At 35.7% G+C, this 27,661-nt stretch overlaps 4 protein-coding genes across 11 annotated transcripts; 1 reads left to right on the top strand and 3 right to left on the bottom strand.

The window, feature by feature from the left end:
* Positions 6,761 to 8,671, bottom strand: LOC104731219 (putative nuclease HARBI1). Of its 3 annotated transcripts, none has more exons than XM_010450541.2 (3): positions 8,442 to 8,671; positions 7,358 to 8,327; positions 6,761 to 7,231 (listed from the first exon to the last, which is right to left on the bottom strand). In XM_010450541.2, exons 2-3 carry the CDS (start codon positions 7,833 to 7,835, stop codon positions 6,801 to 6,803), a joined length of 909 nt encoding a protein of 302 aa, XP_010448843.1. In that variant the 5' UTR covers positions 7,836 to 8,327; positions 8,442 to 8,671; the 3' UTR covers positions 6,761 to 6,800. The 3 variants fall into 3 exon arrangements, with proteins under 3 accessions (XP_010448843.1, XP_010448842.1, XP_010448841.1); XM_010450540.2 differs by having other exon boundaries at positions 6,761 to 7,952; positions 8,247 to 8,327; XM_010450539.2 differs by having other exon boundaries at positions 6,761 to 8,327.
* Positions 12,793 to 15,365, top strand: LOC104731218 (pentatricopeptide repeat-containing protein At4g22760). The gene has a single exon (XM_010450538.2). It carries the CDS (start codon positions 13,165 to 13,167, stop codon positions 14,884 to 14,886), a length of 1,722 nt encoding a protein of 573 aa, XP_010448840.1. The 5' UTR covers positions 12,793 to 13,164; the 3' UTR covers positions 14,887 to 15,365.
* On the bottom strand, positions 15,351 to 17,455 carry LOC104731217 (AT-hook motif nuclear-localized protein 2-like). Of its 3 annotated transcripts, none has more exons than XM_010450537.2 (5): positions 16,695 to 17,455; positions 16,323 to 16,393; positions 16,089 to 16,220; positions 15,813 to 15,977; positions 15,351 to 15,749 (listed from the first exon to the last, which is right to left on the bottom strand). In XM_010450537.2, exons 1-5 carry the CDS (start codon positions 17,122 to 17,124, stop codon positions 15,546 to 15,548), a joined length of 1,002 nt encoding a protein of 333 aa, XP_010448839.1. In that variant the 5' UTR covers positions 17,125 to 17,455; the 3' UTR covers positions 15,351 to 15,545. The 3 variants fall into 3 exon arrangements, with proteins under 3 accessions (XP_010448839.1, XP_010448838.1, XP_010448837.1); XM_010450536.2 differs by having other exon boundaries at positions 15,351 to 15,802; positions 15,866 to 15,977; XM_010450535.2 differs by having other exon boundaries at positions 15,351 to 15,977.
* LOC104731216 (ACT domain-containing protein ACR7) lies at positions 21,411 to 25,076 on the bottom strand. 4 transcript variants are annotated; one of them, XM_019234250.1, is made up of 7 exons: positions 24,785 to 25,076; positions 24,245 to 24,290; positions 24,002 to 24,116; positions 23,854 to 23,921; positions 23,410 to 23,762; positions 22,255 to 22,573; positions 21,411 to 22,160 (listed from the first exon to the last, which is right to left on the bottom strand). In XM_019234250.1, the coding sequence occupies exons 1-7, from the start codon at positions 24,844 to 24,846 to the stop codon at positions 21,771 to 21,773; spliced, it is 1,353 nt and encodes a 450-aa protein (XP_019089795.1). In that variant the 5' UTR covers positions 24,847 to 25,076; the 3' UTR covers positions 21,411 to 21,770. The 4 variants fall into 4 exon arrangements, with proteins under 4 accessions (XP_019089795.1, XP_010448833.1, XP_010448835.1 ...); XM_010450531.1 differs by having other exon boundaries at positions 22,255 to 22,585; positions 23,422 to 23,762; XM_010450533.2 differs by lacking the exon at positions 23,410 to 23,762 and having other exon boundaries at positions 22,255 to 22,926.

Below are 27,661 nucleotides of genomic sequence, written 5' to 3'. Positions count from 1 at the left end.
ATAGAATTGTTTTTTGTTGAAAGAGTAATACTACTAGATCGAGAATAATAATTAAAGAGGGCAAAACAAAGTTTTATTGAGACAGTCAAAGATCGTCAAGTTTACAAAATATTCCGTTTTAAGCCGACCGGCTAATTACAGAATTATGTATACTCAAAATGACTATTTAACTTAGTGCTAGAATCGGATTATTTCCAGACTCCTGCTCCAGGTTACTTGGTCCCTTTTGCACGTCGTTCTCTCGGTATTTATAACTGATGGGACGTTTCATCTTTATGTCTCGGGATCGATGTGGTATTGTCTCAAAGCAAAGTCGGTGATCGCTTCTTTGCAGGCCATCAATCAATGGGCTGTCCGTCTTTATTGGGCCTTCTAGAAGCTCTGTCGGTCCGACAAATGTGATCTGGTCAGCCAACATTTCTGAGTGCCAAGTTGACTATTTGGTAAATGGGCTAGGTTGAAGATCTGTCAAGGCAGGGTGAAACCCATATCCAACAATTCCCCCCCCCCTTAGTTCATTTGTGTTGGCTTTAGTTCGAGCCGATGAGCTTTTATTTGGGAGTTTTTGGCCTGGCCCATTTACGAAATGTTATGCTAGGGTTTTGCATCCTTTTGGAGAAAGTAGGACTGAAGCGTCGCACCTTGGAACTCGTGCTGCTTTGCATCCAATCACCGTATCAAAGGTTTCTCTTACTTCCTTCTATAAAAGGAGGGCCTTTGGAGCATTTTTCTCATTCCTTCTCCAGCCGCAAAATTCGAGGTAACCCCTTATCTCCTTAGTTAATAGTTTTCTTGTAGCTTTTAGCCTATCATATTAGTAGTGCCCGATTGGATTGTTGTTGTAACTGTCGATCTTCAAGTTTAATGTCTAACTCGTGTGAAGATTATTTGAATGAACGCTCATCTCCTAGTTCTTCTGGGGCTAGGTCGTCGGGTCAAGCCTTTGATATGTCCGATTCTGAAGCATCAACAGATTTGTCTAGGCTTATGAAGCGGCCTAAGAGGGGACAACCGAGGGACCGCTCTCCCGAAATTAGGGCTGATCCGAAATCCTCCTCATCTTCTGATATGCCAATCGAACCGGAGACGGTCGGTTCTACCCATGATCGAGTAGGCTGTTATGATTCTCCTTGCTCTCGTGACGAAGCAAGATCTGCTTATTCTCCCGACAATGTTTTGTTTGGAGACGAGAGGTTGGCTAAGGAGTTGATTACCCTGATGCTCCCTTTGACTCTGGTCCGACGCTCTGTGATGTCGAATCGCTTACCGCTATGACTGATTTCTGTAAATTTCCCCGGCGTGTTTCTGTTGTATGTCCAACATCCGACGAATGGGTGTTTAATTGTCCAGATGGGTACATTAGCTTATACGAGCTTTTTTACGAAGGGAGGTCTTCGCTTTCTGATTTCGGCTTTCTTGATGGACTAGTGTTGGCGTCGTCAGATAGCAATTACCCAGCTCACCGTCCATACGATTCGCAATATGGTCGGTCTCAAACATCTCGCCGATCAATGTGGAGTCAAGCTGACAGCTTGTTTCGTCAAAGATATGATCCGCTTTACTAGGCAGAAAGGGTTTAACGGCATTTGGTATGCCAGCGCGATTCCTGGGTACCCTGTTTTAAAAATCTCTAGGCGTTAGTCGGGCGGTGAGTGTGGGCCTAGCGATTAATCGGAAAGTCGGATTTAAATCGAGGATTAATCGTGGACTAGTTTTAGGGGTTTTATCTATATAAGTCTATAATATATTAAAACTGTAATGTATTTTTGAGAATTATGCGTGGTCCGGTGGTTTGCATTAGTATGTAAAACTCATGGTTTTTGGGTTCGAGCCGCACCAACTTCTTTTTGCTTCTTTTTCTGATTTTCCTTTAATGAATATAAAATGACCAAAATATCCCTATCTTCTTTTCCGTGATGTCAACTGAAAACCCTAATTTAAGTCTGGTTTTTCATTTTCATGGCAACTATTCATAGTTTTACTTTGTTATTCTTGTAGGTTTAGTCCTCATATGATAGATCTACCAAAAAAAACACAGTTAGAACTTCAAAACCTCCAAATTTTTTTCTTTTCTTAAGTTCCCGATTTTTTGGCCGATTGTGTTGGAATCGCGGCGGTAGGGTGCCGCCGAGTGTATAAACACCGATTACACGGCCGCCTAGGCCGATTTTTAAAACAGGGCATGGGTATAAGTTGATGGATCACCCGCCATCGAAAACCCACACTTGGCTGAATAGATACTTTTATGCTAAGGTCGATGATGCCTTGGTAGAGGATACGTCTTTAGGCTTTGAGACTGAGTGGAAGTTGTCCCCTGGTAGTTTCTCTGGTGGTCCCAGCCTTCTTTTCTTGCTTTGGCTGCTGACTGCTGATTATTTTGTCTTTGTTAGTTTTCAGAACTAGTTGACAAGTCGGCCGATACGCCAACTCCCAATTTCTTTGTGGTTTGTGATTTGCTAAGGAGGCAGACAGTTCTCGATTGGAGGAGCATTCCTCAGCTGGATCAGACTCGAGGCAGGAAACCGTCAAAAGGTATTGTCTTGATATGTTTACTATTTTTCCGACCGGCCTATTTCGCCCTGTTTATTCTTTGTTAAGGGTCTCGTTTGTGTAGGCAGGACGCAAATCGCACGAAAATGGTTAAAATGGGCGTTCTCAAGTATTCTGGCAAGCCTATCTCGAAAAAGAAGGACGTCGCGGAGGAGAAGGAACTGCAACTGGCCTTGGAGAAGAGTCTGGTTGACCACTCGTCTGCTCAGAGTTCTCATGCTGCGGTGCTTTGGGGAGTCGGGCTTCTGATGGTAAGTCCTCCCGTGACAAAGGGAAAACTGGTGACGCTGGCAAGCGAGGCAAGGATATTGTCTCAATCAACCTTACCGCTGAGAAGGATCGCTCCTCTTCGAAGAATCCGTCTGACAGGCCCGACGCTGGAGAGGTGCTAGGGGTGCTTTTGCACCAGCTGACAATATATTAGAAAAAATTATAAGGTGTTTAGGATCTTTAATGTTTGATATTTTGACAAAAAAATCCCAAAATTCTGAAAATCTACAAATAAGACCTTCAAATAAGGAAAAAAAATAAATTTGCACAAGGTGCAAGAAAACTTTGAGCCGGCCCTGCCGTCTGACTCGGTAGGGGATTCTGGTAAACGCAAGGACGTTCCATCTGGTTCTGATGGTCCGGCTCTGTTCAAAAAGCCAAGGACTTCTTCATCGGATCCGAAGGATAAGGGTTCCCAATCTTCCCACTTTGTCTTCTTTCGCTATGTGAAGGACACTCCTTTTCTGTCTGACAAGAAGGAATGCGGTGCTCTTATCCGCAAAATCTCCAAAGTGCCGGGTGACCGATCTGAAGAAGATTTGAAGGAGTCTGATCCGTTCGACGAGTCGGCTCGGAGAGAACTTCAGGTTTCTTTTATCTTCTTCCCCCCTCTTTTCCCATTTCCTTTTTTAAAAAAAACACTTTACACGACCTTATTTCAGTTAGCGAGCTCGGTATATTCGATGGTATGCCGCTACGAACGGAGGTTGAAAACTGCCGAGCGGGATATTGCTCAGGCTGAAGCCAGACTGAAGGAAACTAAGACTCTGATTAGCAAGTATCGGTCCGAGTCTACGAAGGCTTGGCGGGAGTTTGATCGCCTGAAGGAGAAGAACCGCCAATTGCAAGGGTCACTGGAATGCTCTTGTGCTGATGTTACCCGCTTGGAGGCCTCTTCTCAGCAAGCTGCGGAAGACTACGATCGTCAGCTTAAACTAGTGGTCGATAAAAGGGCAGAGGAGGTTCGTCGCGAAGTGAGGGAGATTTATCGCGAACGGTCGAACCAAATTCGTCAGCATATCTGGGACGCAAGGCGTGCTTTTAACTCGATGATGATGAAGGCTCAAGTGAATGGCATTGCAAAGCGGGTCGAGGATCTTGTGAAGGGCGGTTGTGCAATTTGAACCGACACGATCCACTTTGTGACAGATGGCTCGACTTTTTGGGATAATGTGGTCAACATTAAGCTCGTGGCTCGTGACGTCCATGCTGATTCCAACCATGTCGTCGAAAGACCAGGAAAAGGTGGAAGCATTGTCTTTCAAGAATTGAATCAAGTCTGCTCTTATTGCTGGATCAAGGTCTGCACCAATTCCAACACACCGCTTTGGGTCGCTCTCGTCAATATTGATTTCGTCGATCAGATGATGACTTGGAATTTCCTCAGGGCTGGAGATGGCAACTCGTCCAGCGCTTTCTTTGATTGCTATAAATCGACGGCTTTTCGTAGCTTACACTCAATAACGAAACAGCTCCTAGCGTCCGCCTGGTTTCCCTTAATCGTACATCTTTCGCTGGACATAGGGAATTTGACACACTGATTGTAAGTTGATGGAACAGCCTGCATGTCGTGAATCCAGGGGGATCCTAGAATGATGTTGTAGACTGCTGGCTTATCGAAGACGACAAACTTTTGCCATGAGGCTACGCCTGACACGTAGATCGGTAATTTGATTGTGCCGGACGACATCATGTAGTTTCTGTCGAAGCCTGTCAATGGCCTGATTGATGGTTTGATTTCTCTGTTATTGACTTCCATTTTTTCGAGGATGTCTCGGAAATAACGTTGACGAAGCTCCCCGTGTCGATCATAATCCTTGTTACTTCGCTCTCGCCGATGTGCAACTCGATAACGAGAGGGTCGGTGTACAGAAAATTGACTCCAACCAGATCTTCAGATGTGAACGTTATCGGTGGAACGAACGGTGGTACTTTAACTGGCCATATTGCGGTCGTGCCGGCCTTCACGTAGTCACAGATGGAACACACAATCTCTACACGCTGTCAGGCTCCCAATGATCATGTCGACATGACGGCGAGGTGGCCATTGAGTTGCCGTCGGGTCGCCATATAGGGTGTAGGTGCCGAGCGCTGTTGGAAATTTCACGCATTGATGGTACGTTGAGACCACGGCCTTCATTTTATGGAGCCAAGGCGTTCCGAGGATGACATTATATGCGGTTGGCCTGTCAATGACAGCGAAAGCAAAGAGGTGGACCGTTCCACCGACGTATATCGGGAGCATGACTGTGCCAAGAGAAGTGAGGGAGCTCCCATTGAAACCAGTTAGCATTTGCACCTCTGGCATGGTCTCCTGAACGCTCTCCTAAAGAAAATGTTTATCGAACTTCCAGTGTCGATTAAGACATCCGGGACTAGGCAATTACCGATATTCACTTCGATGACTATGGGTCCAGTGGGTGAATTGGGCAGTCCGGCAGCATCTTCTTCTTTGAACATGATTGGAGCGTATGATCGGCAAGTAGGTGTGCTATCAGGTAACCAATGGCTTTCAGTACTGTCGACATCGTGGACAGGATACACGGCGCGAGGCGAGTTGGGGTCAAATGGGAGGCTTATCATTATTACATTAATCCTGCGACGGGTCGGGGGTGATGGCGCGTCAGCCGGCTGATTTTCTTGTCCGCCTGCCTAGTTACCAACTTCAGGCTGGTTATTGGGCGCTGGTCGGTTATTTGGACAGTCCTGTTGCCCCAAGCGTCCTCGCGGGGCATCAAGTAATAATAATCTTCTAAAAATATGCATTAAGAGACTGATATAAACTTCTTTCTTCTGTTTTCTGTGGTATGTTGCCTTTCTTAAAGCATTTTATATCATTAATTATAAGAATTAAACAATTGGAAACAAAAAAATCAGAGTAATGAAAGAGAGGCACCAAAAGTAGTAATCAGTGTAAGGAGTCCTAGACCTGTGACAGCAATGGTTAAACTTAGTTCCAACGTCAGAAGAAACGATCAAGATCTTCGTGGATAAGTATTGCGAAGAAGGACGAACACCTAAACTATCGAGATTCCGCTTTTGAATTGCATCAGCCACATTTCAGCATCCAGTGTAAGATATTATAAAACAACTCTATCTATCTATCTAACGGTTAAAGCATTTTCAGTTTGATGTATATTAGATTGGTTAAGTTGGATTACAATATCTATATATCTTGTTTTGCTTTAAACTCCAATTATCACAACAACAAAAAAAAGCATAATATGAGTTACCTTATATAATAAAGAAAAGGGTGATTGGAACCGATGATTTTAATGTTTTTGTTAAGGAAGAAACAAAGCTTAACTATTAATTTGATGTAATTTTCAGATTTGGAGATAAGAGAAATAATCGGAGAATTAGGAAGTAAAAGCTTCTACATGAGAAAGAAAGTTAATGATCAAACCGGAGGATCGTTACGCAGGATTGCCACAGTGAGAACTAGCCTTTATACCCTCGTAAAATTTGATCGAGTCATGCATCGCTCAGTTCAATGGGAAAATCATAAGAAGAACGAAAAAGATATGGAACATATTGGTATGTGTGCAATGAGATAGACCGAAACATACTTTTGGACCTGGCACATAAAATATTTTAGTTTGTGTTTGGTCCAAAATCCAATCTCACATAATAAGGGCACTTTAGACTATCCTCATTGGTTTAGTTTCTTAGTTGTTTCTTAAGACATTTTTAATAATAAAAAAAATAGAAGAAACTTTGGTAAGAGTTAAAGGAAAATTTTGTTGATTATTGGTAGAACCAAATTTAAGGGTTTCTTAGTAATAAATATAGTAAAATAATAATTAATATTTTAAAATATTCGAAATTATTTTATATATTATAGAAATATATTTTATTAATAAAAACATAAAATAACATACAACATTTAAAATTAAAACACAAAACATTAAAAAACAAAAACATAAAACACACCATGAAATAAAACATAGAAACATATTTAATTAAAACATGAAACATATTTAATATCCAAATTTAGTCCATAAATGTTCAACTAAATCAAGTTTCAATTGGTCATGCACTTCTCTATCACGGATTATTATTTGACCATTCAGCACGTTGCTAATATTTGAATTCATATTGATAGAATATGAAAGATCCACACCCTCTGCTTGTGGGAAATCAGAAACGTCAGCTTGACTGTATCCATCTCGTTCATTTTCGACAATCATATTGTGGAGTATGATACACGCCCTCATAATCAATCCCACTTGGTCTTTATCCCATAAAAGACATGGATTTTTAATGACCGCGAATCTAGCTTGTAGGACACCGAACGCACGCTCAACATCTTTTCGGTAGCTTTCTTGGCGGTCAGCAAATAAAGATGCTTTTGGAGTCTGTGGTAGTGGTATGGATTGAATAAACGTTGGCCATTTTGGATAAATACCGTCTGTCAGATAGTAAGTCAAATTGTACTCTCTGCCGTTAACGTAGTAGGTAACTTGTGGAGCTTGACCATAAAGTATATCATCAAAGACAGGAGATCGATCAAGAACATTGATATCGTTAAAAGTACCTGGAGACCCAAAAAACGCGTGCCATATCCAGAGATCATACGACGCGACCGCCTCTAAAACAATTGTTGGTTTGCCGGATCCTCGTGTATACATGCCTTTCCAAGCTGTTGGGCAATTCTTCCAAACCCAATGCATACAGTCGATGCTTCCAACCATCCCGGGAAATCCACGTTCTTCTGCAACATATAGTAATCTCTGAAGATCCTCTGGTGTGGGTCTTCTTAGATATTCATCGCCAAAGAAATTGACAACTCCACTGACAAAATGTTGCAAACATTTTCGAGCAGTTGTTTCACCAAGTCGGACATATTCGTCCACCGTATCACACCCGCCACCATATGCTAGTAGCCTAATTGCTGCAGTACATTTTTGGATCGGAGAAAGACCAAGCCTTCCTGTGGCGTCTCTTCTTTGTCGGAAATAAGGATCTTCTGCAGTAAGACGGTCGACAATACGCAAGAATAATGGCTTGTTCATTCTAAAACGTCGTCGGAATACATGGGGAGGATATGTCGGAGATTCACTGAAATAATCATTCCACAAACGGTTGTGGCCTTCTTCCCGGTTTCTTTCAATGAATTCTCGTTTCTTTTTCTTTTTCACAAAATGTTGTCCATGAATATCATGGTTATCAAAAAAATTTGCAAAATAGGACTCAAAAAGTGGATCATCATCCTTTGCAAAATTAAAATGTTATTATTGTACAAAACACAAAACGTTTAAGTGCAAGACTCAACGGGAGAGAAAAGAAACATATTATTGTACAAAATCAAATACTCATTTTGATTGTAATACTTCTTTCTGGTAATTAAAAAGACTTAATTAAATTAAGATTGAGACATTTTTCAAATAAACAATACGCAATTACTAGACATGCAGAACAATTACCTGAACAAATTGAACTGCTTGAATCTTCCCCAAACGAAAGACTTAATTAAATCGAACTGCTTGAATCTTCCCCAAATCGAACTGCTCGAACAGTTAAAAATACGCAAGGCATACAAACGAAAGACTTAATTAAATTAAGATTGAGACATTTTTCAAATAAACAATCAACAATTACTAGACATGCAGAACAATTACCTGAATAAATCGAACTGCTTGAATCTTCCCCAAATATTAGGGTTTCGACGGATCGATCACCACCGGAATCACATGCCTCCTGCTTCACCGGAACCAAATCGCCACCGAATCATGGACAATCAGCCGTGGGAATCAATTGGAAGAGAAGCAATCAAGCTGAAATCGAAGAGAGAAGAGATTCAAGCTGAAATCACGAAAAATCTCGAGAGAGAGAGATAAAAGAGAGAAAAGGAAAGTGAAAGAGAGATGAAAAAAAAAATAAACCTCTTCCTCTCAATTAAGACTCGACCCACTGATTTTGTGACACCTGTCCAGCAAAAACGTTTCTTGCAATCCTAAAATTAGAAACGAATCTTGCATTTCTTAACTTTGCTTTGAATAATTAATACTATCTACACCTAAGAAATGAACTAAGAAACAACATAAATTCACCGATGAGGATAGTCTTATTGTTTATAAAAATATTGTACTATATAATAGTATGCAGATTTATACCCTACCATACATACTTGTTACCGGTATTGATGATTTGCAAGTCAAAAAGCTTCTATTCAATCTGGTGAATAACAAAATAATTACGCCAATTTATTAATAATTTACACAACACAAATCACTATGCTATATATCATGATTTTATAGCTAGATTTGAAAATTAAAAATAAACTATAGTTTCTAATAATTTTACTTTTCTTGTTTTTCGCTATTTCAAACAATTTTACTATTTTTTTTTTTAACATCTTGCTTTACTTTATTAAACTTGAAACAGAGATTACATAGTCAGTTTATGACATACACATCTAACAAAAAATGATTAAATGTTAAGAAAAAGAAAATACAATCGAACAAGTGAATTAAACATTTTTAAAATACATTTTGTGTTCTATCTTTTAAATTGTATTTATTTTTAAAAAATTACAAACTTAATTCCTAAAAAAATTGCACAAAACTAAATAAGTGAAATATAGTAAATAAACCAAATCAATTAAGTTGGTAGATATATTCCTAAAAAATCAACAATATCTATAAGGTTACTAAAATATGTCCACCATCTCTCTACAAACTCAATAAGTTACTAAAATCACCAAAAATTAATATAGATATACAAGCCGACTTTTCTTAAAATCTCTCCACTATCATGATATTCTCCTACATCACAATTTATTATTTTTTATTATAATTACCACATCCAACTATCCAACATCATAGATAACGAAGTGATTTTTTTATTATAATTATCAAAATAATAATCTACACATCAAAACTCATGGATCATAGTGGTTGAAATTTGAAAATTTGGTAGTAATTTTGGTGTCGAACATTTGTCATCTTCTTGAAAATCTGGTTTTAATATGGTATGGTGACTATGGTCGTATGGATTAGTTGTAACATTTCATGTTCAAAGCAATATATAAATAGAAATGCAATTCTCTCTTTTTGGTAATAATTTTTTTGTTCATTCGTAGATTACTTTTTTTTTCCTTCTATTTTTACTTGTATGACTGATAATCATATAAGAGTAATTACTGTTTTTTATATTAACTTATTACTGAATATTATTTGTTTTATCATAGCTAATTAATTTTTTCCGTTTTTAGACTTTCGTCCAACAACGAACCAAATAGGAACTAATTTTCAAACTACATCGTCGGATGGTATTTTCGGGTTGGCATTGAAAGAAGCAAGTTTCTGAGAGGAGTCTAGTTCCCATTTGGTAAACTATTATTTCTAATCATATGTTAACTAAGTAAATATTAAAAATAACATTAAATTTATAAAGTATTATATCATCCTCTATATTTATACACATCCTCCATATGTGTATATATAATTCTGCATTTATTTATAATATTAAATTAAATACCAATTTAACAAATGGAAAAATACTTATAACATTTTCTTTGTTTTAATCTTTCTGAATATTACAATTTAATATGATTTATTTTCCTTTTTTAATTACAGTTAAAATTTATGTAAAACATAATACTATCATCAAAATATACTACCTTTTATCATTCGAAAATGAATCAATATAATGAAGTTTTATGCTATATTATTCACGTTCAAACTTCAAAACAATATATAAAGGTACAAATGCAAGTTTATTTCCTCGGAAAAGGTGTAAATGCAATTCTCTCTCATTTTTTTTAATAATCTTTTAAATACCTTGTATCAGTGTATGTATGCATCTTTATGATTTTATCTTATTTTATTAGGTTAATTAGAACACATACATCATATATATAAAAAGGTAAGTATATTGAACCATTCATAGATTACTTTATGTTTTTTTTTATAACTTGCTTTCCTTAATTAAACCGTTATCATATTCTTTTTCACTTCATCAAGTGATAAATTATACATCAAATTATTCAAATATTTTATGATTTAAATATTAATACATCACATATTCTTTCTTTTTAAACGAAAAATGCATAGTTTAAAATGATGCTTATACACTCATATAACTAATCTTTCTATTATTTCAATGAAATCATGTTAGTTTCCAATATAAAACATATAACTATTTAATTTAATATGATGACATTATTGTTTTTTTCTATCCTAACTTACATTCTTTTTTCTCACTATTCCTTTTATGTTTTTGTTATTTTACTTGTATTTTCATGATTAGTAATTTTCGTTTTTATTGTATCAATTCTTTTAAAAGTTCATTTAAAATTAATTACATATTATTTTCTTTATTTAAATTTAAGTTTTTGTTACATTTTTATCTTACTATTCTTCTTTTTTTTTATATCATATATATATATATATATATATATATATTTCGATAAATATCGATATAATTCAATAGCTAAAGATATGTAGCTATGAATATTACTTTTATTTGAATAAATTTGACACACAATTACTTTTATTTGAATAAATTTACAATGATATATATATATATATATATATATATATATATTGTACCAACACACACATACATATACACATATTCGTATATATGAATATTATACGTGAAATTAATTACTTTTAAGTAGTCCCGTAATTAGTTTTCAGCAAGAAATATTAATGCATATTGATGAGTACATGCTAATATTTATTCTCTCAATTGGTTTTTACAATATCAAAATCATGTTGACAAAAAGTAAATATAAAAAAGACAAAAGCTAATGATTACATACTCCCCTTTGTAATGACATTTTTTAAATCAATATAAGTTATTTTCGAAAGAAAAAAATGACATAAGCTACATATAATTTTGGGGAATGATTGCTTAAACTCAACTATATTTAAAACAACAAAAAATCTATTATATTATTTATTATTTCTAATACTTTTAGTGGTTACAAAGGTAATAGTCTAACTAGGATTTTAGTATGTGGGACAATATTTTTACACTATTATAATTGAATCAACTCAACTCAAAATATATAACATTTTAATACTATTGGTATTAGCAATATATTAAAATCATAATATAATAGAAAATAAATGATATTTTAAATCTCTCTTCCAATATAATTCATCTAAAAATAATTTAAATAATTAAGAAGAGGAAGAAGTGGCAGAACAAGTTTAAAGGGTGGAATACTACCTCAATGACGCGGAAAACCAAAGGTAATGGATGTGTTCGTGGGACCAAACGGATTTCTCATATGGAGAGTGACCCATCCGAAGGATACAACCGAGAACATAGGATTAGAATGCTATAGCTTATATGGCGTTTTAATCCTGAGCTGTTTTTAGTTTCCTTTCCATGCAACAGTATTGTTATCAACGCTTTTAGATATCTTAATAAAGACTTGCATAGTTTTACGTCTTAATTGCCTAAGCCTTGGGTAACTAGTTTTGGAAAATCGGATTGGATGGGGTGGAGCCGTGGAGGCCAAATGGGGGAGTGTGAAGGGTGTGAAAACTGAAAACCCAAGGGAAACAAGGACGAGCAGTCATAAATGAAATGGAAAGAAGACAGCCGGGATGAGCTATAGATGTAATCAAACTCGCGTAAGTTAGGGTGGTAAATCACCAATGCGTAGTTGCGTAGGGAGTATGATTTCACTCGCGAGAAACTAATTCCAAAATGAATTAATGCTTAATATATTAAAGTGTACTAGCGTATTAGATTGGTTATGTTGGACTAAATTACTATACTATACTATCTAATTTTGCTTTAAACTCCAAAGAAAATGTGGAACAAGAAAAAAAAAATCACATTTAACTGTTTTTTGGAAAATAAAAAACTTAAAGCTACTATTAATTTGATGTAAATTTTAAGGTTGGAAAACAAAGTGAATTGTTGTAATCTACTGCACTTTGGATTTCGCTTTATAGACGTTTTACACAGTGCCAAAAGAAACCTTCTAGCTAGAAGAGAGTATTTGAGTAAATTTATTCATTCTTGTGCGAATTGCAAAACCCAGAACAGGTACATAGCGGAGGAGTGAGTGTCCGTCGATATCGCCGCCGACGACTCACATTCCGCGACCACCGTCGTTCCCACGTTGTCTCTCTCAAACTCCTCCTACTCCTCTCTCAAGTATCTTCCAAGCAAGCTTCATCAATCTTTCTCTTTTGGTTTCGTTGATTCATTTTCAAAGGTCTCTCTCCATCTCCGATTAGATTGGAAATCCAAATTGGCCTTTCTATATAGAACAGAACTGAAAATAGGAACTGAGCCATTAACAGAGTATTAGAAGGAGAGTGATTTCTTTGAACTTGGGTATTTTTTTTTGTGTGTGTTGGTTTCTCAAATTAAATGTTGGATTCGAAGCTGAGGTTCTTCCTTCAAAGATGTGTAGTGCTTGGACAGGGGAAGCAGGTACATGCACAGTTAGTTCTGAACCGCTTTAACCATCTTGAACCCGTTTTGGTCCACCAAACTCTTCAGTTGACTAAAGAGTTCTCTAGAAATGTTGTAAACTATGTCAAAAGAATCCTTAAGGGGTTCAATGGTCTGGATTCTTTCTCCTGGGGGTGTCTTGTTCGGTTCTTGAGCCAGCATAGGAAGTTTAAAGAAACGGTTTCCGTGTACATTGAAATGCACAACTCTGGAGTTCCTTCAAGTTCACATGCTATAACCTCAGTGTTGAGAGCTTGTGGTAAGATAGAGAACGTGATTGATGGTAAGTTGATTCATGCTCAGGCGCTTAAAACAGGATTATGTGGCTGTGTTTATGTTCAGACAGGTTTGGTGGGTTTGTATGCTAGGCTCGGTTACATTGAGATGGCACAGAAGGTTTTTGATGATATTGCTGAGAAGAATACAGTTTCGTGGAACTCGCTTTTACAGGGGTATTTGGAAAGTGGGAATGTGGATGAAGCTCGTAGTGTCTTTGACAAGATTCCTGAGAAAGATGCTGTCTCATGGAATCTGATAATCTCGAGCTATGCCAAAAAAGGTGACATGGGAAATGCATGCTCTTTGTTTCTGGCGATGCCTTTGAAAAGCTCAGCTTCTTGGAATATTTTGATTGGTGGGTATGTGAATTGCAGGGAAATGAAACTAGCAAGAACCTATTTCGATACAATGCCTCAGAGGAATAGTGTTTCTTGGATTACAATGATTTCAGGGTACACAAAATCGGGTGATGTTCAGTCTGCTGAGGAGCTCTTCAGACATATGTCTAAGAAAGACAAACTCGTCTATGATGCCATGATAACTTGTTATGCTCAAAACGGGAAGCCAAAGGATGCTCTGAAGCTATTCTCTCAGATGCTTAATTCTGATTTTCAGCCGGATGAGATCACACTCTCAAGTGTCGTATCAGCTAATTCACAGTTAGGTGATACCAGTTTTGGTAAATGGGTTGAGTCTTATGTAACCGAACATGGAATCAAGATTGATGATCTCTTAAGCACCTCGCTAATCGATCTTTACATGAAAGGAGGAGACTTTGCCAAGGCATCCAAATTGTTCAGTAATCTAAACAAAAAGGACACAGTTTCTTACTCTGCTATGATCATGGGCTGTGGGATAAATGGCATGGCCACAGAAGCAAACCGTTTGTTCAGAGAGATGATCAAAAAGAAGATCCCTCCAAATCTAGTAACATTCACAGGGCTATTATCAGCGTATAGCCATTCAGGTCTTGTTCAAGAAGGCTATGAATGCTTCAAATCCATGAAAGACTACAACCTGGAACCTTCAGCTGATCATTATGGGATAATGGTGGATATGTTGGGACGAGCTGGGAGGCTAGAGGAGGCGTATGAGCTGATCAAGAGTATGCCTATGCAGCCAAATGCTGGTGTTTGGGGAGCGTTGCTTTTAGCTAGTGGTTTACACAACAACGTTGAGTTTGGGGAGATTGCCTGCAGCCACTGTGTTGAACTTGAGACTGATCCTACTGGTTATCTTTCACATCTTGCTAATATATATACGTCTGTTGGTAGATGGGATGATGCAAGGAATGTAAGAGATGCTATGGAAGAGAAGAAACTGCGTAAGACACTTGCGTGTAGCTGGGTTGAGACTTGAGAGTTCAGTACTTTGAGATTTCGGTTTAGGATCATCCATCAACATCAGTGTTAAAGAAACAGTCTGTAGATTGGGTAAACCAGAATGTGCAAGGGCTTGTGTTGTGAATCAGAAGATAAAGACTGTGTCCATGTACTGATCTGGAGAGAAGACGGCGTGGGACAGATGGTTCGATAATCAGCTGCATAGGAAGAGGTTGGCATTGGAGTAGACATGAGGTGGTACTTCTTCTGTTTTGGTCTCTGTTCTTTCTACTTTGTATCCCTACAACTACCTGAATAGGAGTGGCTGTAACCAGCAGGCCAGCGACGCCTCCACGGCAACCATCAGGGCTAGCCAACGACACTCATACCATTTATGTATTTATAGTTTTAAACAGTTATGGTCATGTATTGAGAGTTCAGTAATACTACTGTATCTTGCGTAGTGACTAGATGTTACTTTCATAGAGCTTGCTAGTGGAGTTGCTAAACGCGCAATCACTAAGTGCGCAATCATTTGCAAACTGAACCAGTTTCTACATTCAAGAGTGAAAAGAAACGGTAGGAAAAGTTGGAAAAAAACAATCCTAAGTTACAGACCAACATAACACCTAAACCTCTGACAGGTAGAGTTCTGAACTGAGATACAGAGGATTTATGAGATCTTTGAGGTAGCAATCACGTTAAAGTGATGTTAATGTCATGATGAGAAGGCTTGTGTCGCGGATCAAAAGGTAAAGGCGGTGTCCATGTACTGATAGGGAGAGAAGAGGAGGGCATGGGCCTGATGGTTGGCATTGGAGACGACATGAAGTTGTGGTTCTGCTGCCTCGGTCTCTGATCTTGCTGGTTCGTTCCGGGTAAGAAACTTCCAACAACCACCTGAATAGGAGTAGCTGCAATCAGCAGGCCAGCAACACCACCGCCTACAACACCTCCCACCACCTGAATAGGAGTAGCTGCAATCAGCAGGCCAGCAACACCACCGCCTACAACACCTCCATCAGGGCTAGCCAAAGAAACACTCATCCCACCTGTTCTGCTTCTTGTCCCATCCGCGTCACTACTAGGCATGAATGTTCCAGACAGTGACAATATCTCAAACCGACCCTTAAAAATGATTATTAAAAAAAAAAAATCGGTTAAAAAAACTTCAAATAAAAGTTTGGTTACGGTCTTTTTCATCAGAGTGATTGGAGATGGAAACAACACAACACATACCTCATAGGTCAATGTACCGCCACATGAATCAGGCTGACGAAGTGTAACACTGGAAACGACACCGTTTGCGCATAAAACACAAATAGCTACAGACCTTTGTTGAGAAAACGATATTATCTTTTGCGTTACGTCCTATATAGAAAAAAAAAAAAACAAATTCCCCAATACTAATCATCAATTTACTCATAACATAAAAACACAATTTAAAAAAATATAATATATGTTTCTCCTGACCTCTCCAGCGTTCACCGTGAGAATATGCGGTGTGAAATTAGCTCCGGCAGAGGAAGGAGCAGCCCATTCACCTTAAAAAGCACAACATCTCCTCAATTTAACATGCACTATATAACACTATTACCGTATATATACGTATAGATAACCGTGTATGTACGGACAAAAGTTGAAGTATTAAGGTAAGAGGTCCCACTTGTTGAAGTTAGTAGAAAGCTTTTCTTTTGCATGTCTTAAAACTTAAAAAAGACCCAGAAAGATCCCAAAATATATCTTTTAAAAAAAAACTTTAATAGTCACAAGAACTCAAGATTCAGTCTTAACTCTTAAAAATGAAACCAAAGATTTAGAAAAAAAATAAAATTAATAATTTACCTAAATTCTCGACTTGGTGGTGGTACTTTGGTCTGATGAAGGAGTTAGAACTGGTAGTAGTTGCTGATATCATCACTTTGTCACGTTTCTCCGATACAGAGAAATCGATGACGCGAGAAGTCGTTGGTGCGGCTGATGATATCGGATTTGGGGATAGCGTCACCGTTGCTGCTCCGTCGTATTTCCTAGGGCGTCCGCGTCTCTTCTTCACTGGTCCGCCTGAGTAAGTCGCCGGTGGTGGAGGAGGAGCGAAGGAGCTTTGCGACGGTGGAGGAGGAGGAGGATGAGAGAGGGAGGAGGTGTGAGGTGGATTTGAAGTTTCTGATCTCGGAGCCATGTGGAAGTCAGAGGGAGCGTTGGATCTCACCACCGTAACGCCACCGTCGGTCCCGGTGGTTGTTTTTACAACTTCTCCTCCGGTAATCTCCATATCGACAATAGATTTTTAAGACAGAAGCTTTAAACCATTCAAGAAATTAAAGAAACAAGAACAATAAACTTTTTTATATTTTTAAGAAAAGTTGAAATTATAATTTAGAAATCAGATTAAAAATCAAAAGAGGAAGAAAAATATGAGATAATAATATTTTTCTTGTAGAGAATATTACAATTTCTTTAGAATTAAAAGCTATGGAAATTATTAGGATGGAATTAGGAAATGTTTGAGAGGAAAGTGAGGAAAATTAGATTTATTTATGCTTGTGTGGTTTAGATGAAAAAAGAAAATAAATATTTTTTTTTGACGGCAATGAATATTTGATTTTTGAATTTTTGGAAATACCAAAGATTTGTTTATTTTAAAAAGAAAAGCGTTTCATATATATAATTTAATAATATTTTGGGTTCAGGCTTTCAGTTCATTTCCTTCCTAACTTTTTCCTTGTCTGTCCGTTTTTAATTTAATATTTTGAATAGATTAATACGAAAAAAGAAAATGTATTGTTTTCGTGAAAAGGAAATGTATTTAATAGGGCGTTATAAAACAACTCACAATTATTTATATTTTAACTTGGAGAAAATATTTATAATTTTTGTCATTTATAGAAATGGGAACTCGTGTTTTTAGCTGGAATCCGATGGGGGAAATTAATAAACTAAATGAGAGAGAATATTTAATAAATAAGTGAGTAAAAGAAAAAGAAAAAAAACTGAAAGTGGGTGATACTAATTTTCTACTACTTTTTTAAATTAATTTTGAAAAGATAAAGGTGGCCTGTAGATAAGAGTTTGTTTTTTCTTTTTCCTCTCTTGCTTGTGAATTTTTATATCATTGTTCTTTGACAAAACGATTTTATATCATTGTTGTTTTGAAATATACAGAAATTGATTTTAGCAACAAATAAAAAAATTTAATACCAGACGACACAAATTACATAAATATTTTACTTCTATGCTAACTAAGCTTAAACTTAAAGCACGACTCTTGAAAGTTGAAACAGAGTAAGCTTAAAGCACGAGATCTTGTAACAGATTCTACATTTTGATATGTCAAACATTAAACTAGATGTATCGTTGTTACTTGTTAGTAGTGTGACCACGGTACGTAACACAACACAAGTAGTTATTGTTATCTCATTATCATACATTTTTTTCTGGATGCTCCTAGTGTTTCGTTGTTAAGCTTCTCAAATTTTGCAGTGTTCTATATGCAAAAAGATGTATACATATATTTAACAGTAGCGAAATATTTGTCCAAATGGATAATGGATTAATCAGTGACTGTGAAACGAAGTGCCTTCAATTTGTTGCAAGATAATTAAACCGATGATTAAACCGAGTGAAGCTAAGTCACCGATTAATCTATGGCGTACTTCAGATTACACAAATATTACTGAATTAAAAAAATTTAATAAATGAATTTTAATGTCGACAAAAAAAAATTCAAAGAATCTCATGTGATAAAAGAATTATCTTCTTTGGTATGACTAATTTTAGTCATTAATTACTCTTCCCAAATCAACGTTTAGTCACTCATAATATGTTTTATATAGTTTGAAATTAACAGTGTTATGAATGCTCGGTTTACACAACCAACATTCAGTCCCTCGTTACACTATTTTCAAGTTCATGACAGAGAGATTTGGAGCAGCATCACCCCTCTAAGATAGTGGAAACCTAATGTAATTTTGGAAATGATTCACTCTTGTGCCTTCTTCGTTTATTGTTACCTTGTTTTTTATTTTGTTGCCAAGGTCTCAACTCTCAATCATCATAGGCATTGTATTATAGTATAACCTCTAAACTTTAAATTTAAATGATATTTACATTTACAATATTAAAAAAAAAATACAACAAAACACTATTGTACAATATCCAAACCTATCTCTAATGTCAAGTACAATATCACCAATGGGTTGAGCTCTTGGATGAAAGACTCATCTGCTCCTATTTACATCATTATGGGAGAGAGGAAATATTAAGGACTCACAGACTGCTTCAATGATCTAAACCAAGTTACTAGGCGTATAGGAAAGCAAATTTTGGTCATGTGGTTTTGGAGATCAAAAACAAGACTCATGCGCAATACACATGACATAGGGACCAAGACAACACCCTGATTTGATTTGGCAATATTTACTTTCTGATTTGATTTAAGATTTAATCGTTCTATCATTCTATTAGGAATTGATTTTGTTTTCGGTTTGAATTTTTGGATGTTTTTTGTTTTATTGACTTGGACATCAACAAAGCATTATTAATGTATAAGACTTTGCCCACAAGGCCACACACACAAAAAAATGAAAAAAAAAAAACTTAAAAACATATAACATACCAGTCAATACGAACAAAGTTAACAAAACCAACAAAACCGAGCGTGGAGTATGGTAATACCCGGTTTATGTATGTATTAAAAAGTATGGTCACTAAAGAAACAATATATTTGAAATTTCCAACCATATATATATTTGTATGTTCAATTCTTTTTACTTATTACTAATTCGCATCTTGATAAATGTCTGTAGGAATAGGTTGGTAGTTGAAAAATAATAATACATCATATAATGATAATAATAATCAGATGATATATATATATATATATACTGTATATTTTTTTTTTTGGGTGTGATTTGTGATACGTTTCAACTACTCCATATCTCTAAAATAGTCTTGGTATTGACTTTGAATATTACTCGACTTCAATTTTCTTATTGGTAAAAAAATTATAAAATGTGTCGCTAATCCTGTAAATTGCTATGAATCTGTTCACCGTACTATATCAGTCATAAGTGTTTAATTAATACATCAACACGACAACACAAAGAGATGAACGACAATAGACAATCTATGGTGTGTCTTTCAAATAATGCCATATTTCAAGCTAAACCGGCACGGACATGTAGCTGTTTGGCTCACTATGATTTATACAGACCATACTAATTATTGTCATTTTGAATTACAAAGCAAATTGTTTTCTTTTGAAAAGAAAAAAAAAAGATACATCGTATAATCTTCTTCTTTGTCAACAACAATATTTTATCACATTATTTGCTAATGTAAGCATATATATTATAATATGTATGACTAATTATAATTTCCAAGGTTTGGACTACTTTTTTGTTTGAATATTTACACAATGGAAGTAATCATGAATCATAATCGTTTTTTAAATAATATAATTTGGGACCACAAAGCATTGACATGTAGCGATTAAAACATAATTTCCAAAAAAAAAATACAAGAAAATTAATTAAGAAAATAGAGATAAGATAGATTAGTACTAGCAATTTAGTAGTAGTAGTAATAGTGAATTACTATATGTTTAGGAAGAAATGTGATTAGGTTGATAAATTCATTATTGACAACAATTTGCTTTTTAAAATAAGACCATGAGCAAATAATGGAAACAGCCCAATGTAATTTAGTTTGGGCCTAATAATCCATAGTATAAACGTCTCACATTACATCTAATTGTATCATTTACACCAATGAATAAAATACTTTACATAAAAAGTCCAATCATACTTTACAGCTTATATAATGCGAACCTGACTTTAACCGGCGGTATATGTATGGCAACATGTCAGAAGAACCGGGTTGGTGCAAGTTTCAGATTCAGAAGTCACGTGTATGGCTTGTATTGGTCACTAATGCTTAGCTGTTTGCAACTTTGCTTTCAAAGCCCACAGTAAAGTTAGATTCTCTTTAACTTCTTATTGGATTGTTTTTCTAATTTTGATTCATAGAGAACTATTATTGTACACACAGCATACAAGTACAGAGAAGCATGAGTACGATTTTTCCAATTTTCAAATTTTGTTTGACTTCTTCATTCAATTTTTCCACCAATAATGCTGCCTTCAATTTTTTTTAGGAAAATAATAATATTGATACCAACAATTTCGAAAGGTATCTAAACGGACATTAAAATGTCCATAAGTATCAACTAATACCTTAAGAATTTTTTTATGTTTGTTATTTTAATCTGTCCATAAGCAAATGACTCATCATCATAGATGTCACAATAATACGTAGGCTTTACGTCATAGGGACGACACATATGTTCATGGCCAATAGTTTTGTGTAAAGTTTATTTATCATTTTCTTCTTAACCATAAGTCTTAATCTTTTTTTTGTTTATTGGTCACATGTAAAGCTTATCTTCATCTTGAAGATATATTAGTCTTTTTATAAGCATGCGAAGATAACTTGAGATTATAAAAAACAAAAACGAATCAATAAGATTCACACATGTAGGACCCGTTTGTCTCCTTTGCGTAAAACTAACCCAATAATTTAATTATGTAATTTTACATAAACACACTGATTTCCCTATTCACAAAACTAATCTTCTAACAACCATAGGTTATATCATAAATATGTACAGATTAAAATATAAATGTTACCAAGATTCTACCTAACATCCCTTGTACTACCTATTGGTCCAACATGAAGACCGACCACCAAATTCTTAACTAACTTCCCACTTTTATGTACAACAATACCTTTTCAAGATATCATCACATTACAACATAACCAACCGGTTCACTAATCTGCTCCATATACACCAATTCAACTGCGTGGGTTATTAACAAACACGATTGAATTGGTCTATATGGATTGGTTAGTTACATCGGTTTAAAAATATGATTTGATCAAACCCAATTGGTATAGATTTTTCATCACTAGACTCCCAAGTGACACCAACACTGTCCCTCCTCCATTGCGTCCGTTGTGATCTTGCAGTTCTCGATGTTGTTGTTCCTTCTCAACCTCTTCTCGGCAATTAGTCGGGAACGGTTCTTTAACGCTTAGATCATTGATTCCAATCTTCTCCCTAATTGATCTGATTATCTCGGGATCTATTAGGTTACCATTTGCATCTGTCACATAGAACACATTCCTCGCTATACCATCTTTAGTAGATATCTCGGCTCTAGCAATGTTTAATCCGTTCTCCCTCAATACTCGTGTTACTTCTGCTAACAACCCCGGTCTATCCGCGGTGCATAACTCCAATCTCACACCCTACATAAGAGTTATAACTTGTAAGTCAGCTACTATAAACCAATCAGTTTGAAGTTTCTTATAACCAAACAAGAGTTTATTCATAGTTTCATACCTTAACCGTCCTTCTTTCAATAGCGGCTTGTAAACATTGGATCAAACGTTGTCTCTCCGGTTCAGAACTAACCGGATGTCCATCACTATGCCTTACATAAAACTCCAAAAACGCCGTTTCTCCAACCGTTCGAATCGCGGCGTGGAACACAATGTAAGCCATATCAGTCAACGTGCAAACAACGTCGAACAAAAGCTTCATTCTATCTTTGCACTGCAAGTTCACAACAGAGTAACCACGTTTCTGAAGATTCTGTACCGAAACGATCGGAGATTTCTCGGTATCAAACTTCTTCTCGTAGTCACGGTCCATAAACATCCTCTGGTGCAACCTTCTCTCCATATGAGTATTGCCACCATACGTAACACATGTCCTCGTGTTGTTTTGGTAACCATCGTCTGCTTTTAGCAAGTTACGTAACTGCCCTTCTACTCGTTGGACTCGGTCGGAGTCTCCATCGATCGGAGTCCCGGAGTTGCCATCTCTAACATATATCATCGACGCAATTCTCCCGTTATGCGTCCATGCCTTGGCTTCAACAACATCACATTCAAGATCAGCAAGAACAGCGAAAACCTCAGAGAGTAAACCAACTCTGTCTGTTCCGGTTAACTCCAGAGCGGTTAAACCGGTATACCCTTCGGTTTTACAGTAATAAGACGTCTCGATCGACTATGAAATAAAATGAAACGAGTGTAAGCAAATAATATTAAGAAAGTTAATATTGTAATTAAAGAATGATTAATGATAAATATAAATTTACCTTTTCAATGTAACGGATTAGGTTCTCGTCGGTTAATTTGTTTCCGTTAAGATCGCTCACATGAAAAACTGAATAAAGAAATAAATTATTACAAAAAACCTTAATTTAGTACTATAATTAATTAGCGTGAGATTAGGGATGAGATTACCATCCATATTCCATTTCCCATCAGAAGAGATGTAAGCTTTTGTAATCCAGAGATTCATATCTGTGAGAAGCTGTACAGATTCTAGCAATATCCCTGGGCTTCTTGCACTATCAATCTTTAGGGGAAGAAAAAAAGGAAAAAAAAAAATCAAGAAAATATTAATAAAAATCGTTTTCAATAAAAAAGGAAGAGAAGAGACGAAGACGAAACAGAGGAAGGTTGCGTGAGGGTAAAAAAAAGTNTCCTCTGGTGCAACCTTCTCTCCATATGAGTATTGCCACCATACGTAACACATGTCCTCGTGTTGTTTTGGTAACCATCGTCTGCTTTTAGCAAGTTACGTAACTGCCCTTCTACTCGTTGGACTCGGTCGGAGTCTCCATCGATCGGAGTCCCGGAGTTGCCATCTCTAACATATATCATCGACGCAATTCTCCCGTTATGCGTCCATGCCTTGGCTTCAACAACATCACATTCAAGATCAGCAAGAACAGCGAAAACCTCAGAGAGTAAACCAACTCTGTCTGTTCCGGTTAACTCCAGAGCGGTTAAACCGGTATACCCTTCGGTTTTACAGTAATAAGACGTCTCGATCGACTATGAAATAAAATGAAACGAGTGTAAGCAAATAATATTAAGAAAGTTAATATTGTAATTAAAGAATGATTAATGATAAATATAAATTTACCTTTTCAATGTAACGGATTAGGTTCTCGTCGGTTAATTTGTTTCCGTTAAGATCGCTCACATGAAAAACTGAATAAAGAAATAAATTATTACAAAAAACCTTAATTTAGTACTATAATTAATTAGCGTGAGATTAGGGATGAGATTACCATCCATATTCCATTTCCCATCAGAAGAGATGTAAGCTTTTGTAATCCAGAGATTCATATCTGTGAGAAGCTGTACAGATTCTAGCAATATCCCTGGGCTTCTTGCACTATCAATCTTTAGGGGAAGAAAAAAAGGAAAAAAAAAAATCAAGAAAATATTAATAAAAATCGTTTTCAATAAAAAAGGAAGAGAAGAGACGAAGACGAAACAGAGGAAGGTTGCGTGAGGGTAAAAAAAAGTACCTTGACGACAGTTGAATTAGGGCAAACTCCATTGTCAATTACGACCCTGCAAGTGACCAAAAAGACAGTGACCCTTTTAATTATATCACTGTTGTTGTGTATGAATCAAACAGCAAAACAATTTAAATAAAGAAAAATCTATTGAAATTGTCAATTAAATTTGACTTGTGATTTTACTGTTTATTATACTATTAGATGACGGTAAAGCCAGGTTGTGACGAAGCCTTCCATACAAATTGGAGGGTTTTTTTTTTATTTATTACAGAAAATTCCTATAAACCTTAATTGTTTCTGAAAACTCATCCTAAGATGATTATATTTTAATTTTAGGTTAAATATTAAACAAACATAGATGAAGAAATTTCACAAAGAAATCAAGTTTTGAACGATTATAAGGAGAAGAATAAAAAGTTGATGTTTGAAAACAAGAATCTTTTTTTTCTTCATAAAAGATTATAATCTTCAACATCGACTCTTTTCTGTGATGATGATGTTCATAAGTAGAAAAGAGCAACAAGATTAAAGAAGATATATATGTACCTGGGCATGTTCATCCGAACAACGAGTTTCTCAAATTCATTAGAGCAATCAGATAACTCCATCTTAATTTCTTCTTCTTGCTCCTTGTTTCAGAAAATATAATCCTTATAAACTCAGAAACACCACCTTTTTATTTATCTTATTCTTCAGATGTTAAGAGAAAGCTATCATAAAACCAGAACAATTCATGTGCTTCTTCTACAGAGCATCTGTCTTTCTCTCTCTCTCTTTTTCTCCAGGGGCAGAGTTACTTCCAAGTCTGTCTAGAGAATTTAATAGGATAAGAAATAAATGGGTAATATATACTACTAATAAATAGAAATAGTATTTATGATTAAAATATCAAGTAGGCGTTAGGACCGAGCTCTATAGAAAAAAATACATAAAAAAACAGACGCTGACCTGTTCCTGCTTTGGAAAACTCTGGGGGCTTCCTATCCCATAGAAAAAAAATCTAAACCATTAGAATTTTCAAAAAAACAAAAACTAAAAAAAAAAATCTTTCTTATTAGACTTTCCGTTCTTGTCTCCTGGATTCTTTACCCACCTTCCCTTTTTTTTTGTCTAACTATTTTAGTTTTTACTTTAATTTTTAATTTTTTAAAAATTAAACGAACCAAAAAAAAAAAATCAATGGTGGTGCCGTACGATACAACCGAACACAAAGTGAACCACTTTGGTCGGGGGGATCCTACGTGGCGCATGTCACATGTGAGTGTTGTAAGATTTTTACGCGCGGTTTGTCAACGGTAGATTTAACAACGTTTTGAGTTTTTAAAAAAAAAAAATTAACGCCGTTAGGATTTACGGGATTTGAGTAGTGATAACAAACAGCCATTGATGTCTCCGGTTCGCGCGGATTAATCGGCTGTCTTCCCGCCAATTTTCACGTTCACACTCAGATATTTTTTTGGGTTATATACATTTTCTAAGTTCACATGTAATTCTTTTATTTTTTCACCATCACTATCTTCTTTTTCCTTGATATATACCAATAGCGTTTCAACTTTCAACTTCAGTTCTGAAATAATAAAATTTGGTAATCTGTTTTTGTTTTCATTGTAGTAATTTGAATATAGGAAATTGCTAAACTTAGAAGAGAAAACAAGTCTTGTGTTAGTTTCATGTTAAATTGAAAAAACGCGTTGAAAAGTTGAAGAAAAAATTGTGGAAAAATCATCTGTTCACGCCACGGTAAAGAAGAAACGGCCTTTGAAAGGGTAGTAGAGTAGTAGTAGTTGAAGGCGCGTCAAAAGAAGTTGGACCCATGTGTACCATTCGACATGTGAGCGACTTTGGTCGGTGTGGCTTTGTTTATTTATTTTTATTTTTACATGAGATACACAAAACATATTCATAAATGGCCTAACCCTCTCCGTCACAAAAATTTAGTCATAAATGAATAAACAGCAACCGTCGTTCTGTTAAAACATTTAATTCTTAAGTCTCCATTTATATAATGATTTTGTAACGGAAAATATCATAAAGAAAAGAAAAATCTTGATACAAAAAGATAAGTTTGAAAGTGTCATATGAAATGGTTTGAGCTTATTTAAATGGAAACACTCGAGTCGTGGTGGCGGCTGCTTGAGTGCTTGTAGCACCGATGTGTTATTCGTCTTTTTATGGAGTCACGCCCATTTTTAATATTTTTAAGACACAATTATGCGTTTTATCTTTATACTTGAATCCGGGATAGCGGACATGGAGATTTGCGTGTGATTATTGTCACAACAAAATATGATATTTTAGGTTGACGGATGCATAGCTTTAGGTCTAAACTTAAACTATTTTATGTAGAAATCGCTAATGGATGTACAATAATAAAAAGGATCGTTATTATTGGAACAATTCGTTTGAATGTAAACAACTTTTTTTTTCTTCGATGTAAATCTCTCTTTTATTATTTTTTTTTTAAAACTTAAATCCTTAATAATCTGTTATTGAGAAAAAATATCCGCAATTGTCGCAGTAAGTGGTGAAACCGGGAAAGTGGGACGCAATTAGCTATCTGGATCTCGATATTTATAGTGTCAGATCTGAGCCGTCGATCACGGTCGAGTTATAGATTCTTCTATGAAATCTGTAAAGAATCAGAGGACAGATAGAGAGGATTAGGATTTGGTCAAAGACAGAAAACATGTGGTCGCTGCATGCAACAGTTCTCACTACTCAATGGTCAGAAGAATTACAGATAACGAATATAATAATATGCTATCCATTTAGTTTCGTATTTTTATACTTCCCATTCGCATTTGACACTAATGAGTGAGATAATTTATTCAGAATGTAAGGAACGTATGAACTAAAAAAATTAGTAATTGTCAAAGACAATTCAAAGAGAAGAGTGTGGCGTGGGACTATTATTTGGCTTGTAAGTTCAGACTTTTGAACCGGCCAATTTCTTATCATTTCACTTTTCTTAATATTTGACTCACAATTTAGAAGATAGTGACATCTTCTAATCACTTTTAACAATATAATACGTATATATATCGTTTATAAGACATGTATTACACTTTATAATAAAAAGTCATGTATTATACAGCTGGTAGCCAACATTTTTTAAATATATATATAGAATATGTAAAAGATGTTCTTCAGACTATATTATTTTTTATTTTTGAAAATGAACCTAAGAATTTTACATTTCGATACAGCGACAACTAACTGCCTGATCACGATCATATATCAAAATTAGGAGTATAGTTGTTGTATTTTTGTTCGAAATATTTTATATTGTTCAAAATATTTAGATAGGTGTAACAACTACCTTTATATAGATTTCGTAACATTTCTATTAGTTTTCACTTTTCTCACTAGTTCACTTCATGAAAAAAGATATGACTTATTCTTACGATATTCTAATCTTGTAGC

The sequence above is a fragment of the Camelina sativa genome, chromosome 12 (assembly GCF_000633955.1).
Source record: "Camelina sativa cultivar DH55 chromosome 12, Cs, whole genome shotgun sequence".
NCBI classification, from domain to species: domain Eukaryota; kingdom Viridiplantae; phylum Streptophyta; class Magnoliopsida; order Brassicales; family Brassicaceae; genus Camelina; species Camelina sativa.
Note: the sequence above shows the minus strand (reverse complement) of the source record. Positions and strands in the feature narration are given on the sequence as shown.

What these genes read in the sequence shown, in the direction of transcription:
- LOC104731219 (XM_010450539.2), bottom strand. Translation starts at nt 7,835, where the DNA reads ATGAACAAGCCATTATTCTTGCGTATTGTCGACCGTCTTACTGCAGAA.
- LOC104731217 (XM_010450535.2), bottom strand. Translation starts at nt 17,124, where the DNA reads ATGGAGATTACCGGAGGAGAAGTTGTAAAAACAACCACCGGGACCGAC. An exon ending in CCACCAAGTCGAGAATTTAG is followed by an intron (nt 16,394 to 16,694) that starts GTAAATTATTAA and finishes GTGCTTTTTAAG; the next exon opens with GTGAATGGGCTGCTCCTTCC. An exon ending in TCACGGTGAACGCTGGAGAG is followed by an intron (nt 16,221 to 16,322) that starts GTCAGGAGAAAC and finishes TTTTCTATATAG; the next exon opens with GACGTAACGCAAAAGATAAT.
- LOC104731218 (XM_010450538.2), top strand. Translation starts at nt 13,165, where the DNA reads ATGTTGGATTCGAAGCTGAGGTTCTTCCTTCAAAGATGTGTAGTGCTT.
- LOC104731216 (XM_019234250.1), bottom strand. Translation starts at nt 24,846, where the DNA reads ATGGAGTTATCTGATTGCTCTAATGAATTTGAGAAACTCGTTGTTCGG. An exon ending in GTTCGGATGAACATGCCCAG is followed by an intron (nt 24,291 to 24,784) that starts GTACATATATAT and finishes GGTCACTTGCAG; the next exon opens with GGTCGTAATTGACAATGGAG. An exon ending in TTGAAAGAAGGACGGTTAAG is followed by an intron (nt 22,161 to 22,254) that starts GTATGAAACTAT and finishes ACTCTTATGTAG; the next exon opens with GGTGTGAGATTGGAGTTATG.